The 13,393-nt window shown below is 40.3% G+C and overlaps 1 protein-coding gene and 1 non-coding gene across 4 annotated transcripts in view; one reads left to right on the top strand and one right to left on the bottom strand.

The window, feature by feature from the left end:
- Positions 1–13,393, top strand: part of LOC124711596 (GDP-L-fucose synthase) — a 43,642-nt gene that overhangs the window by 10,605 nt on the left and 19,644 nt on the right. For all 3 annotated transcript variants that reach the window (XM_047241752.1, XM_047241751.1, XM_047241750.1), the window contains exons 3-4: positions 10,463–10,577; positions 10,666–10,794. In XM_047241752.1, the coding sequence (XP_047097708.1) occupies positions 10,463–10,577; positions 10,666–10,794 (244 nt within the window). The remainder of the gene's footprint in view (positions 1–10,462; positions 10,578–10,665; positions 10,795–13,393) is intronic.
- Positions 60–134, bottom strand: Trnat-ugu. Its single transcript has one exon. It is a non-coding gene; the product is annotated as a tRNA-Thr (tRNA).

The raw sequence follows: 13,393 nt of genomic DNA, 5'->3' as shown, positions 1-13,393 counted from the left end.
CAATACCATTAGCTACTGACGGGCATTGATATACGTCAACGGGGACAGTTGAAAATGTGTGCCCCAACCGGGACTCGAACCCGGGATCTCCTGCTTACATGGCAGACGCTCTAGCCATCTGAACCACCGAGGGCACAGAGGATAGTGCGGTTGCAGGGATTTATCACCGGCACGCTCCCCGTTGAGACCCACATTCTGAACTTATACTCCACACATTACATTTGTAGTGCCCCTGCCATTATACACATTACTCGCGGCAGACAATCCACTGAGTCCCATAAGAGTTCAGGCAGACCATGTGCATCCGCACTGAAGGAGGTCATCAGCCGGTTAGCCTTAAATGATATGAAGATGGCATCTGTTCTTTTGGACATGTCCAAAAGAAAAATTGCCATTGGTGACTGTGCAGCTCTCTAGAATGAAATTACAATTAAATCAATACCATTAGCTGCTGACTGGTGTTGTTTTACTTTATTAAAATGTATGTGCCAACCGTGACTCAAACCCAGGATCTCCTGCTTACATGGCACACACGCTAGCCATTTGAGCCACGGTCATCAATGGCATCTGTTCTTTTGGACATGTCTGAAAGAACAGATGCCATCTTCATATTGTTTAAGGCTAACCGGCCGATGACCTCCTCCTGTGTGGATGCACACGATTTGCGTGAACTCTTACAGGACTTGGTGGATTGTCTGCCGCGAGTAATGGGTATAATGGCAGGGGCACTATGAATGTAGTGTGTGTGGACTATAAGTTAAGAATGTGGGTTTCACGGGGAACACGCCAGCGATATATCCCTGCAGTCGCACTATCCTCTGTGCCCTCGGTGGCTCAGAAGGACGGAGCGTCTGCCATGTAAGCGGGAGATCCTGGGTTCAAGTCCCAGTCGGGGCACACATTTTCAACTGTCCTGGTTGATGTGTATCAATGCCTGTCAGCAGCTAATGGTATTGATTTAATTGTAATTTCATTCTGGAGAGCTGCATAGTCACCAATGGCATCTGTTCTTTTGGACGTGTCCGAAAGAACAGATGCCATCTTCGTATAGAATTTCTTTGAGTTTTGTGAAAGATCATTTGACAATATTCTGCAACGGTTGTCATTGAAGGCTTCATGTATTACTCTGACAGCCAGACATGTTTCATTCAGCACCCCTCTACCTGTAGCCCTATGCTTTGTTTTACTTTATTAACAAAAGTATAATTATATGGTATATTGGGTTTCTGAATGTGGAGGATGCATTACATTATTTTGTATGTCATGTCACTGACAGAAATAGAAGTAACCTCATGTGTGCCCTCAGAAAACTGTATTGGGGCTCTTGCTGTTCATGTTGTGTTTTAATGACCGGGACAGACAATATTAATAGTAACATTTTTTGCAAATGAGGAGTACTTTATAATGAAGTACTGTCTGACAAATGCCTGCACAAATATTCAGTCAGATCTTGATAATTGGTGCAAAGATTGACAGTGTGCTTTAAACATACAGAAATGTAAAATTATGCACTTCACAAACAAACGAGAAATTATAGTAGTACCCAATAACTACAATAGCAGTCACCTTATACACATACCTGTATGTAACAATTTGTGGGGATGTGAAATGAAATGAACACTTAGGCAGGTGACTGGATCACTTCATTGGCAGAATATTTGGAAATGCTGTCAGTCTAGTAAGAAAATTGCTTGCAAATGACTTGAGCATCCCATTTTTAGTATTGCATAATTGTCTAGGACCCATGCCATGTCGAGACGAACAGGGGGTATTGAATATATACCAAGAAGAGTGGCACAATGGTTACAGGTTTGTTTGACTCATGGGAAAGCGTCAGAGTAATGTGAAGAAAACCCTTAATTTTCAGACAGACTGACATGAAAGCCTGCTTCCAAAGTTTGAAGAACCAACTTTAAGTGTGCAGTCCAGGAATATACTACAAGCCCTATTTCCACAAAGACTGCAAAGTTAAGGTCAGACTAATTACAGCATGTGCAGAAGCATTTAAACAGCCACTCTGCCCTTGATCCATACACTATTGAAACAGAAAAAAAAACTTCAACATGTCTTACGATTGTAATGCATAAAATTACCGCTGCTGGAGGAAAACCAATGTTTTGACCACAGTTGCAGCGGCCTTCCTCTGGGTCTAATGGTGCATTCTAGCTATGCAGCATCCTTTATATTTTGTTGTTACTGTTCACTGCGCATGCCATTATGTCATAATCTTAGAAAGGTAGTTAGTTTCATTGGTCATTAGGGAAGAAGAAGAGGGAACTTTATTTTAATAGGTTATTGCAGTGGAGGGAGAACGTAACCTCTGTTGTCTATTGGCTCTTGAGTTATGTGCCATGATTGGTGGTCACCGTCGAACGAGAAGTTTGCTGCTGTTTACCAACTGCTGGACGTCGGCCGCGCGGTGGCAGTTACTCGCCGGTAGTGCTGGTGCATCGTGTTGACAGTGCGGTCTGTTGGGCTCTGATTGCTGGCAGCCAAGATGGGGCAAGCCTGAGTCCATCCTCCGTGTTCACGTTATTAGGGTGTTTAAGTATTTCAATGGCATCTCTGATTTTGAGAGCCATACATCGGCGAGACTGGTAGGCCAATAGCAATGCGCATTTGGGAACACAAGCACTATATTCGTCTAGGGCAACACAATGCCCTAGACAAATATAGTGCTTGTGTTCCCAAATGCGCATTGCTATTGGCCTACCAGTCTCGCCAATGTATGGCTCTCAAAATCAGAGATGCCATTGAAATACTTAATCACCCTAATAACGTGAACACGGAGGATGGACTCAGGCTTGCCCTATCTTGGCTGCTAGCAATCAGAGCCCAACAGACCGCACCCGCTGCATGGCCGATGTCCAGCAGTTGGTAAATAGCAGCCGACTTCTCATTCGACAGTGACCACCAATCGTGGCACATAACTCAAGAGCCAATAGACAACAGAGGTTACACTCTCCCTCCACCGCAATAACCTATTAAAATAAAGTTCCCTCTCCTTCTTCCTTAGTGACCAATGAAACTAACTACCTTTTTAAAATTATGACATAATGGCATGCACAGTGAACTAACAACAAAATATAAAGGATGCTGCATAGCTAGAATGCACCATTAGACCCAGAAGAAGGCTGCTGCAACCATGGCTGAAATGTTGGTTTTTCTCCAGTAGCAGTAGTTTTATGCATTATGATGTGGTACCATACCCAGAAAACTGTTATGTCAACTGACTCTGGCCACGGAAGCCTACGCAGTTATGCACTGTGAAAGGCATTGCAGAGGGTACTTCAGAATGTAGCAACTGAACACTAGTCTGGTGTTAAATTTTCTCATTTAGCCAATGGTGCAGGGGTTGGATAAAAATATGGAAACGCAATAAATGCATGCTCAAACATGAATTCAAATGCCATCTTTGCCTCCAGGTTGCACTGTTGTATTTTGCCATGAAGGGTGCATGAGCTGAGTGCTCAACACATTGCAAGGATGTCGTGCTCAGAACAGAGTTCTGTGTAGCCGAGAGCATTATACAACAATCCTGGATTTTCCATTGTTTGAGTGCATTATGTGAGAGCTGAGTGAATTTGAACATTGGCAAATTGTTGGTCGTCATATGGTGGCAGCTTCCATAACCAAGGGTGTTCAAGTGTTTGGTTTTTCAAAAACACTGAATTGAAGATCTATACCACACGCAGGGAAAGAGGATACACATCATCCATAAACTCACAGTGTGGATGAATGTTTGTGTTGGGTAATTATGATGAGTGGTCATTGTAAAGAATCGTGACAAAAAATAAAAAGGCAACAACTGCAAAAGTCACTGCAGACTGAATGTCTGAGTCGTGAACGCTGTCAACACCAAAACATCATGAATGGTGCTCCATAAGCAGCGAATTGCAGGACGAGCCGGGATTCCAAAACCATGTGTAGGTGATGCAGGTGTCCATAGCAGAGAAATGTGGTGCTGAAACCATAAAACCTGGCCTACGGCCCAATGTAAGAATGTTATTTGGTTGGAAGACATTTTTTTTTCACACTGTTTCCAACTTCTGGGAGAGTTTACGTCCCAGGAGTGAAGCATGACAGGGGTTCGGTGATGATTTGGACAGCCATATCATGGTGTTCCAGGGTCCCCAAGGTTACTCTGCAAGTTCACATTACTGGCAGGTCCATTCTGTGGTACAATGTTTGTTCCTCAAAGGTGATGCTGTGTTGCGGGCTGTCAGGGCCCCTGTTCACAAGCTCGCATTGTCCAGAACTCGTTCTGTGAGCATGAGGATGAATCATCATGTCTCCCCTGCCCACCACAAATTCCAGATCCATTTGTGGTCTACTTTAGAAAGAAGAGTTCATGATTGCTACCCACCTCCACCAGCGTTACCTAAACTTGCCACTATTTTTCAGGAAGAATGGTGCAAAATTCGCTAGAAAAAAATACAGGATCTATATTTATTCATTCTGAGATGTCTAGAAGCTGTTTAGAATGTCAACAGTTTTCCTGCACTGTAGTAGACAATGTAATGTGTTGTGTTATTTGTGTTCCATACTTTAGCCCCCGCCCCCCCCCCCCCCCCGCCACACACACGCACATCTATCGTAAGTTTTTTGGATCCTACGTTCAGACTATTTCATACTGAAATTAAGCTATTCGTTAACTAATTCCACAGCTGTTATTCTTTCTGTTCTATATTTTCATGTATTCAAAATTTCATATACATTTAACAACAAATATTGTCAACAGTTTCACATTTTATGAAGTCACATTGTATCAAGATTTTTGGGCCACTGTTTCAGACAGCAACTTTTATTTCAGAGTGACTTCATATGTTTGTGGTGTATTTACAAATCACAATTTGGAATTTTCATTGCACATTGCCTTTTAATTTTTTGGTTCTCTATATTCCTTTTAATCATATGAGATTAGAGAAGTGAGCTGCCTGAAGGTTGTCTGCAAATCATATGCAGTAACAAAGTTTTAATTATCACCTCAGGAAGATCAAGCTGTGATTGTGAAACTTTGTAGTGGTGTTGCTTCTGTAGACATATTCACTCTTCAGTGTGACACATTTTTCCCAACAATGGATGACTTGACAAAGATCTTTGTGTAAGAGACCCATTTTACCTGTTCATAAAATATTCTACATTGAATACCGTCTCATTGTCATTCTGGAAATGGCTGCCGCATGGGATTTCTTCATCCAAGGAAAGAGGAAGATTTCACTGGGTGCCAAATCAGGGGAATACAGGGTTCTGAGGCAAAATTTTGGAGCCCAAGGAAGCAGCATGTGTGGAGTGTCCTGTTCAGAATGAGCTGGGATGTTGTTGTGAAGCTAAAACTAACCCCATACAGCATCCCACGACACTTCGTCATGGCGGCCACCTGACAGAACATTCATGTAGATGGTACTGTCATTTCCTTGTCAACACACAACCAGTTGTCACAGTGGGCTTTCAGAGTAGCCAACTGTGAGATGTGTACCTCTGCCAACGCCTTCATCACATCTCCATCAGACTCTATCAGTGAGCTTGCCGATAAAGTATCTGACACATCGCCGTGCTGTTTACTACCTCCTTTCCTTTGGGGCCCCTTCGCCACCAGCTGGTACCAGGGTGGATCAAAGACATTGCAGCAGTTATTTGGAACTATCAAAGTGCTTGCAGTGATTCAAATGCTTGGACGTTGTTGTATGTAGTCACAAGTTTTGGGACCAGTCCTTTTATAAAAAGCTGATCTGACTGCCCCATATTCATCAGCTTAACCCCTAGCCGTACCATTTAGTTAGACGAAATCTGTGTCTAAGTGGTTGGAGACAACGCGTGCTGAACCTCTCAGCATGATGCTCGAGACAATCACAATACAAACCAACATGCAGAAACCGTTTTTTAATATATATGTCAAATTTGGGTTGGTGCATAAGTTAATAACATTTTCTATAAGTTTAATAAATACAATAAATACAACAGATACACAAAACAGAGACTTTAGTCATCAATAATGTATTCTCCTTCACTATTTACAACAGTCTCCCAATGCTGGGGTAAATTTTCAATTTCATAACTGGAGAAATCGCTTAGTTTTGAGGCACAGAGCTCATCGAGCCATTTTCAGAGCGCATTTTCATTTAGAAAGGAAGTTCCTTGAAGGTTGTTTGATAGACAGTGGAAAAGGTGAAATATGAGGGAACAAGATCATGTGAAAAAGGTGGGTGTGGAATGACTTCCCAACCCAACTCTTTTTTGACAGTGTAGCAGAATGCAGGTGGATGCTATCATGGAGTAGCATCACTTTGCATAGTCTTCCTGGTCATTGTTTGTGGACTGCATCTGTAAGACACCTCAGTTATTGATAATAAATGTCAAGAGTGATGGTTACACCTCAGGGAAGCAATTTGTAGTCTATCACACCGGTGCTGTTCCGCCAGATGCACAACATTATCTTTCATGGATGCGGGAAGGTCTTTGTGCGAAGAGTTACTGCTTTGTTTGATCTTAACCATTCCTTTCTTTTCCTTAAGTTAGCATAAAGACACCATTTCTCATCACCAGCATGATGGTAGAATGATCACGATTCATCACATTTGCCAGTTCTCGAGTACACTGATGTAGATCATTGTGGATTAATGATTTTAAATGATCTTCATCAGTCCCTGAAGATATTCCTGAAAGTGGAGAGAAAACCATTTTCTTGCCATGCTCTGCCAAATGGCATTATTCCCATACACAGTGCAAATGTCGCCCTTCTATTAAACTTGGGCAGAAGAATATGTCAGTGTTGTTCCAATTTCTCCTCTTGGCGTTCCGTTTTCTAGCATCCACAGCTCCACTCACTATCTCCAAATGACAAAATGGCAATGTGTAAACTGGAATAGCAACAATGAACTACAAATAAAAAGACAATTGCTAAATAAACCTGAAGCAGCCAGAACACTAACAAACAAAACAAAAACACTACAAGCTTATGCACCAACTTAACAGAAATTATAATCTTCTTGGCTGTCGTCAGGTGTGACTTCTTCAGAAAGAATATAATGATAATGATGTCTAAACATAGATTTTGTCAACAAAAAAGATAATTACGAAAATAAATGGCCCACTTGAATGAATTTTTACCAGGAAAATACCTACAACTCAAAAATTATTTGTCCTGCATGGTACAGTTGTTTTGAAAGCAGTGTTGTAGAAGTAAAGCCACTTTCGGCTCCGTGCTTTCCCACGTCATTTCACTTCATACTTTGTGTTTTATGTAAACTCTGAACACCCTTCTTGGGTGTTTTTTAGGCATCAGATCAATATGTATTGGAAAATGGGCCCAATATTGCTCTTGGAGTCAAAGAGTTGTTTCACCTAGCGAAGGTTTGGTGAGCTTTCCATAGTCTGGTAATTGGACATTTTAAAAAAATTACTTCTGCTATATTTATTCAGTAATCAACATATGCTTCCTTTCATTGACAGTTTATTATTTCATAGATAATGTATGTACTGAACAGAGCCATGTCCGACATATGAAAATAAGTTTTTGGTATAATTTGAAGTTCTTTCTCATGAATGGGAAACAGGTGAACATCTAATCTTGACAATTGATTCCACCTGTTCCCTTAATGTATTCAAGGATGCATTTGGGCTTCATTGTTTTTTCTAGGCTACATCTGTGTGTTCAACCATCTCTACACTTCCATGTTAACTTGATATCATATATGTGTCACACTTGTCTGTCCATATCAGAGCCAACAAATTATTACAACTTTCACATAAACATTTTCCTTCCTTTAAAGTTTGCTTTCTTAAAAATATTTTTTGGCATATTTGCCTGATGCTGCATACTATTCTGTTAACATTTCTGTTTTCCTGGTGCAATTTTAAAAAGAGGTCGGAGTGGTAGTACCAGTTGTCAAGAAACAAGTCCACAGCATTTTCTTATGCGCTATTATTCCAGTCAGTTTTGTCCTTGTCTGTATATATTTGGAAACCATAACAAAAACCAGTACTTGCTTCATGTAGTTTGTAAATTTTTAATTAAAATCTCATTCTTTTCAATGGATTAAATTGTTTATGTGCTAAACTCCTTTATATTTCATTAAGGATTTGTCTATATTGACATTTTCATCTGATGTGTAAATGTCTTTAAATTCCTCCCTCCAAAAGTTGATGATGGGTCGTATCTTTGAAAGCCGGTCAGAACTGTCAGCAGTTTCATTACTGCAAAAATGTAAGATCTCAAAATTTGTTGAAACCCTTTCAAAGGCATTACATTTTAAATTTTGGCATTTTTACTATTGGTCTTGGATATTTGGTATTCTGATTTGAAGCATCAAAATGCATAGTTCATAGTGGCCTTTCATTCATCGAAAGTAAGGATATGAAGTATCATCAGCTTTCTATTTTTTTGTTATCTGACATGTGAAGAGATCTGTTTCTGTAACAGGTATTTTCCAAAATATGCCATAAAACATAATAGAAAATAGTTCTAATAATCCTGTATGTTCACTTAAAATGATTCAAAACAGATGCTTTTATGCCACGAGTCTCAGTATATATCCAAATGATTGGTGTGTTTTTCGCATCGTGCCAAATTCTTGATAGAAGTGGTTCAGGTATTGAATTTTCTTTTTCACTCTCGTTGTCTATAGTTAAACATTTTGTACTTCTTCTATTTTGTACAGTTGTGTGTCTATCACTGGATTCTTCATCACTACATCCACATAAGCACCCCTCTCTCAACATTATGTTAGGATTTATTACTTTTTTCTTCAAAAATGAAAGTACAAACCTCTAGCACGCTTGCTTTGTAACATAAACTTAACAAATTGTGACCAGTCTCACGACATAATGGTAAGAACTGACCCACGACTGTAATGGACAAATGTTTTTCTCAAGAGTTAGAATCGCGATGCTTACATTTGGTCCACAGTTATTTCCATGAGTCTAACTAGAGATACTCATATTTGGTCCAAACTTATCACTCGTCAGGCTTGTCACCGTACGGCATGTGGTTAAGCCTGACTTTATACAAAAGATTAAAGATATCTGGTTCCTCACTCATACCTGTCAAGTTGCACTTTACACTATATTCCTTATTTACCGGGACCTGACTCATCCTCATTGGGCTAAGGTGCCATGTTTGATAGTACAGTGGCACCTTCAAGTTTGAAGTTATTGGACCTAGGATAGCATCATGGACTAAAACTGGCTACTGGCACTTCTTACACTAGAGTTTCCTCACTGAAGTGGGCTCTTACTTCTTCCATTCTAGTGGCACCAACTCTTGCTCCCTTATGCAATCACCATATGAAAATTTCCTAATCATCCAGCTTATCCAGTTCTTTTTTTCATGCAGGGGGGGTGTTGACCCCTAATGCTCACCCTCTGTGGATTTCCCAGTTGGAATGCACCTTGTGACCTATGACATGACATATTTGTGATCTTCTGTCTGATCTTAGTCATCCTGCCTGCTCCACTGTTTTCTCTTGCTTCCAAGTCATGTGGGTATCCTGGTGAATGAACTGGTTCACTAACTAGAGCTGTGGTTACTAGCCATCATCTGCTTTGGAAATCTGGTGCAGATCTGAAGGTGCAGGTAAGGCCACTACTCACATGGAGGTAGATCATCATCTGTTAGCCTACTGCCCCCCCCCCCCTCCCTTTCTAATAAATGCCACACTATCTAGGAGACTACAGCTTATAACACATCCTTCAAGACGGAATTTACAATCCTATGTCACCTCCACATCAGTGACATCAGATTAATCCATAGCTTCATCTTGCACAATGAACCACCGTAAGTTGGGTTATGGAAACTTACAGACAGTAATGCACATTAAAGTGGAATTCCCCCTCCTCCTGGCTCTGCTGCCTACTGTGGTATTCTGGGTTTTTTGCCACTAATGTTAGTGACAATGTATTGACAGCTGAACTAGTTCTTTGTTTCCTGTGAAAAAGAGACACTTGGCCTCATGCGTAGAATCTTGTCTTTCAGAGACAGTGTTGTTAGGTACTGATCTGTCTGGGCATGATTTGTAATGTACCCTAACTGTTTCAGTTCTGCCTAGTACCTTTTAATTACTTTCCAAATATCACAAAAACTCTCCTGCATATGTTACTGGATTAGGATATTTTTTCTAGAATTAATTTATCATTCTGCAGTGGACTGTGTGTTGTTCTGAAATTTATTTGCAGACTGTTCTAAAACTGCTTTCAAGTAACAGAGACAGTTCTGAACTTGAAAGTCCATTTAATAAAAGTTTCATAAATGTGACAGTTTTTTGTGAGAGACTGTTGCTCCTTCTCCAAGAATATCTCACAAACATAGCTCACTTTTTTCAGGACCTATGATCTGTGGTATGTCTTTGATGTTTCCACATTAGCTATGTGGTTAGTCTAGGAGCTTACATACATGAAATGAGGAGTTACATTCTTATTCTAAAACAGTCATGTGCAAAGATGTTAATTGTTTAATTTTTTCCAGTGATAAGGTACAAACCAAAGCCATTTTTGAGAAATACCGTCCAACACATGTTATCCATCTTGCTGCCATGGTGGGTGGCTTATTCCACAATATGTCCCACAATTTGGACTTCTTGGTATGTACTGAGGAAAAATTATGTAGTAGATCTAATGTAGCAAAGTGATACAGTGTTGCTCAAGCTGTGATGTATGTTCCTTTTTCAGAGGAAAAATATTCATATTAATGACAATGTATTGCAGACTAGTTTTGAAACTGGTGTTGTGAAAGTAGTTTCATGTCTCTCGACATGCATTTTTCCGGACAAAACAACATATCCTATTGATGAAAGCATGGTAAGTTAGCTTGAATTTTATTAAATTAGTAAGCATAATTTTGATATACAAACGAAGCTCTGTCACAAATTCCAAGTATTAAGATACAAGGAAAAGTATAAAAAGCAACAGTAAATAAATGCAAAACAAGCACAAAAAAGGCAAACCATCTTCACATTCTGCAATAATTTGTATTTAGTCTCTAACCTGTACTAGGTTTCTTATGCCATCAGTAGACGACTTATTTGGTGCCGAATTCTAAGGAGGATTTTTCCTCTTTGTAACCATGATCTGTCAAGCACCAAAAGAGACTAAAGTAAATTCAGGGCTTTCTGTGTTGATGTTGTTTCAGTAACACAATAGACAAAAAATTACCCTTTCTCATGGGGAGAGAGGGAGAGTGAGTGAGTGAGTGAGTGTGTGTGTGAGTGTGTGTGTGTGTGTGTGTGTGTGTGTGTGTGTGTGTGTGTGAAGTCGCATGCCCACCTGTCTGCCACCAGCGCCCCTAGCTAGCCCACAGACGGCTCCCCACTCTTCCACAACGTGTTACACACTTTCCCCAACCTTCTCCCTGCCTCCCGCCTCTCTCTATCCCTCACCATACCCTGCACCACCACCACCACCTCACCCTAGTACATTCACTGTGGGCCAAGAAACAGATGGCAGTCAACTGAGCTCAATGTAGGGAGGTGCATGTGTGCACGTGTGCGCGTGTGCATGCTTGCATTTTTCTCCTACAAGCTTGAAAAAGGAAGTTCATTCCAAAAGCTAGCAAAGCTCTGCACTGTTCGTTTGTGTACCTATCGATGATGCAGTGCTCCTGCCTTTCAGTGAGTTGTCTCATTTATTCTTAAAGAATTCATAATTCTCAACCAGAACTTTCCGTACACTGTTCCTGAACTTACACATCTTTGTCCTCGTTTTGGTTGCCATTTGTACTTTGGTAAACATTGTTGCCACAACTGCATCATGATCACTGACTGTTTGTTGCCATTGGATGTAAGATATTTCCCTCATGAGTTGGGTTCTGAACTGTCTGTTCTAAGTAGTTTTCAGAGAAGGCATTTAGTAATGTTTCACAAGATACCTTGTCATGCCCACCACTGTAATTTTCCCAATTGATAGTTGGAGGATTAAAGTCTCCACTGATGATTACAATATGATTTGGGAACTTATGTACAAGTGAACTCAGGCTTTTCCAAATTTTTTGGTTACATCAGGAGATGAGACTGGTGGACAATAGAAGGATTCGGTTATCATTTTATGCCCTCCCTGATACAGAGTCTTACCCAAGCAATCTCACTTGTAGCTTCAATTTCAGTGGATACACAGCTGAAGCCACTCATTGGTGTTAAGGTTCCCATAGAGCTACCACATTGTATATATGATGATTGCTATATTTCACTGGCTGCTCCTGTTAGCCCTAGACATTTTTGATAGGATATGGTTTTAGTGGGCCAGCCGAGATGCAATAATAGGATATCTATGTGTTCTTCAAACCAGGATGCATGTGTGCAGCCCTGCGAACACTTGTCATCATCTTGGAAGAGCATCTAAAGCATATTCACCATTAAGTTGTAGAAGAATGGGCAACACTTGGTCACTGAGAATGTTGAAATAAGAGACTCATTGCACTCAGACTTGCCTCATTTGAAAAGGGCAAAATCATAACTTGCTGAAGCACTGTACATGTCTCCAATCAGCTACTGTCCAATTTCTGTGTTTAATCCATTGAAAATTTGCAACCTTTCTATCTGCCACTATGAATAAAGATACCCACCTGCCACCATATGTCCATTGTGTGCAGTTCTCGTCATGTGGTTTGCTAATAAAGTTATAAAGATGCAGCTGCATTCACTGATGGCAGTAGTTACTATTGGGTTTGAAACAAATTGCCAATGATGTGGTTTGGACATTTTATGATCATTATTTGTACATGCCTGCAAGTGGTATACAATTGTTTGTAGACACACTGGACAGTAGACATTGATACACTAACAAATTGGGAACCTTCATTCACTTTGTGGTCATCCAAACACAGTAGCTCCTTTGTGCCATTCTGTTGTAATTTTGTGTTGACCCATCTTATTGCACCAATTCCATAGTGGCTGGCATGTAAACAACACTTCACTACCATGACAGGTGGAGAGTCACTTGACCACTCTGTATCATTTCTAAGCAATCTACTGTGCTCCAAAGTGACCAATGTGTTTCTTTAAGGAGATAAGTAATATTTTGTAGGAAAGTTGTGGTAGAATGTAAATACTCAAGGAAAAAGGAGACCACCCACTGGAAAGCAGGAGCATTGAGTCAACAGGAAAAAACAAAAAGAAATAAAACTTATATTGTTACCAAGTTTTTCATGACAGAGTCTTTACATAAAAACTTCTCGGTCCATATGCTGCATCAAATTCAGATAAAAGTCTGAGCTTTCAATGATATCCTCCATCTACATCAGGGACTAAAACTGACTGTTGCAAACTGACAAGATTCTCTCTTATATACCCACAGAATGGCATCTGATTGGTTGAATTACATCATGGTGGCTCATACAGATGTGGCACCCTCTATGTCCATGGATTTTGCTTGCACTTTTTATTTAGTGCTGCTTGCAGTGCCA

Source organism: Schistocerca piceifrons, chromosome 8 (genome assembly GCF_021461385.2).
Source record: "Schistocerca piceifrons isolate TAMUIC-IGC-003096 chromosome 8, iqSchPice1.1, whole genome shotgun sequence".
Lineage (NCBI taxonomy): Eukaryota > Metazoa > Arthropoda > Insecta > Orthoptera > Acrididae > Schistocerca > Schistocerca piceifrons.
Note: the sequence above shows the minus strand (reverse complement) of the source record. Positions and strands in the feature narration are given on the sequence as shown.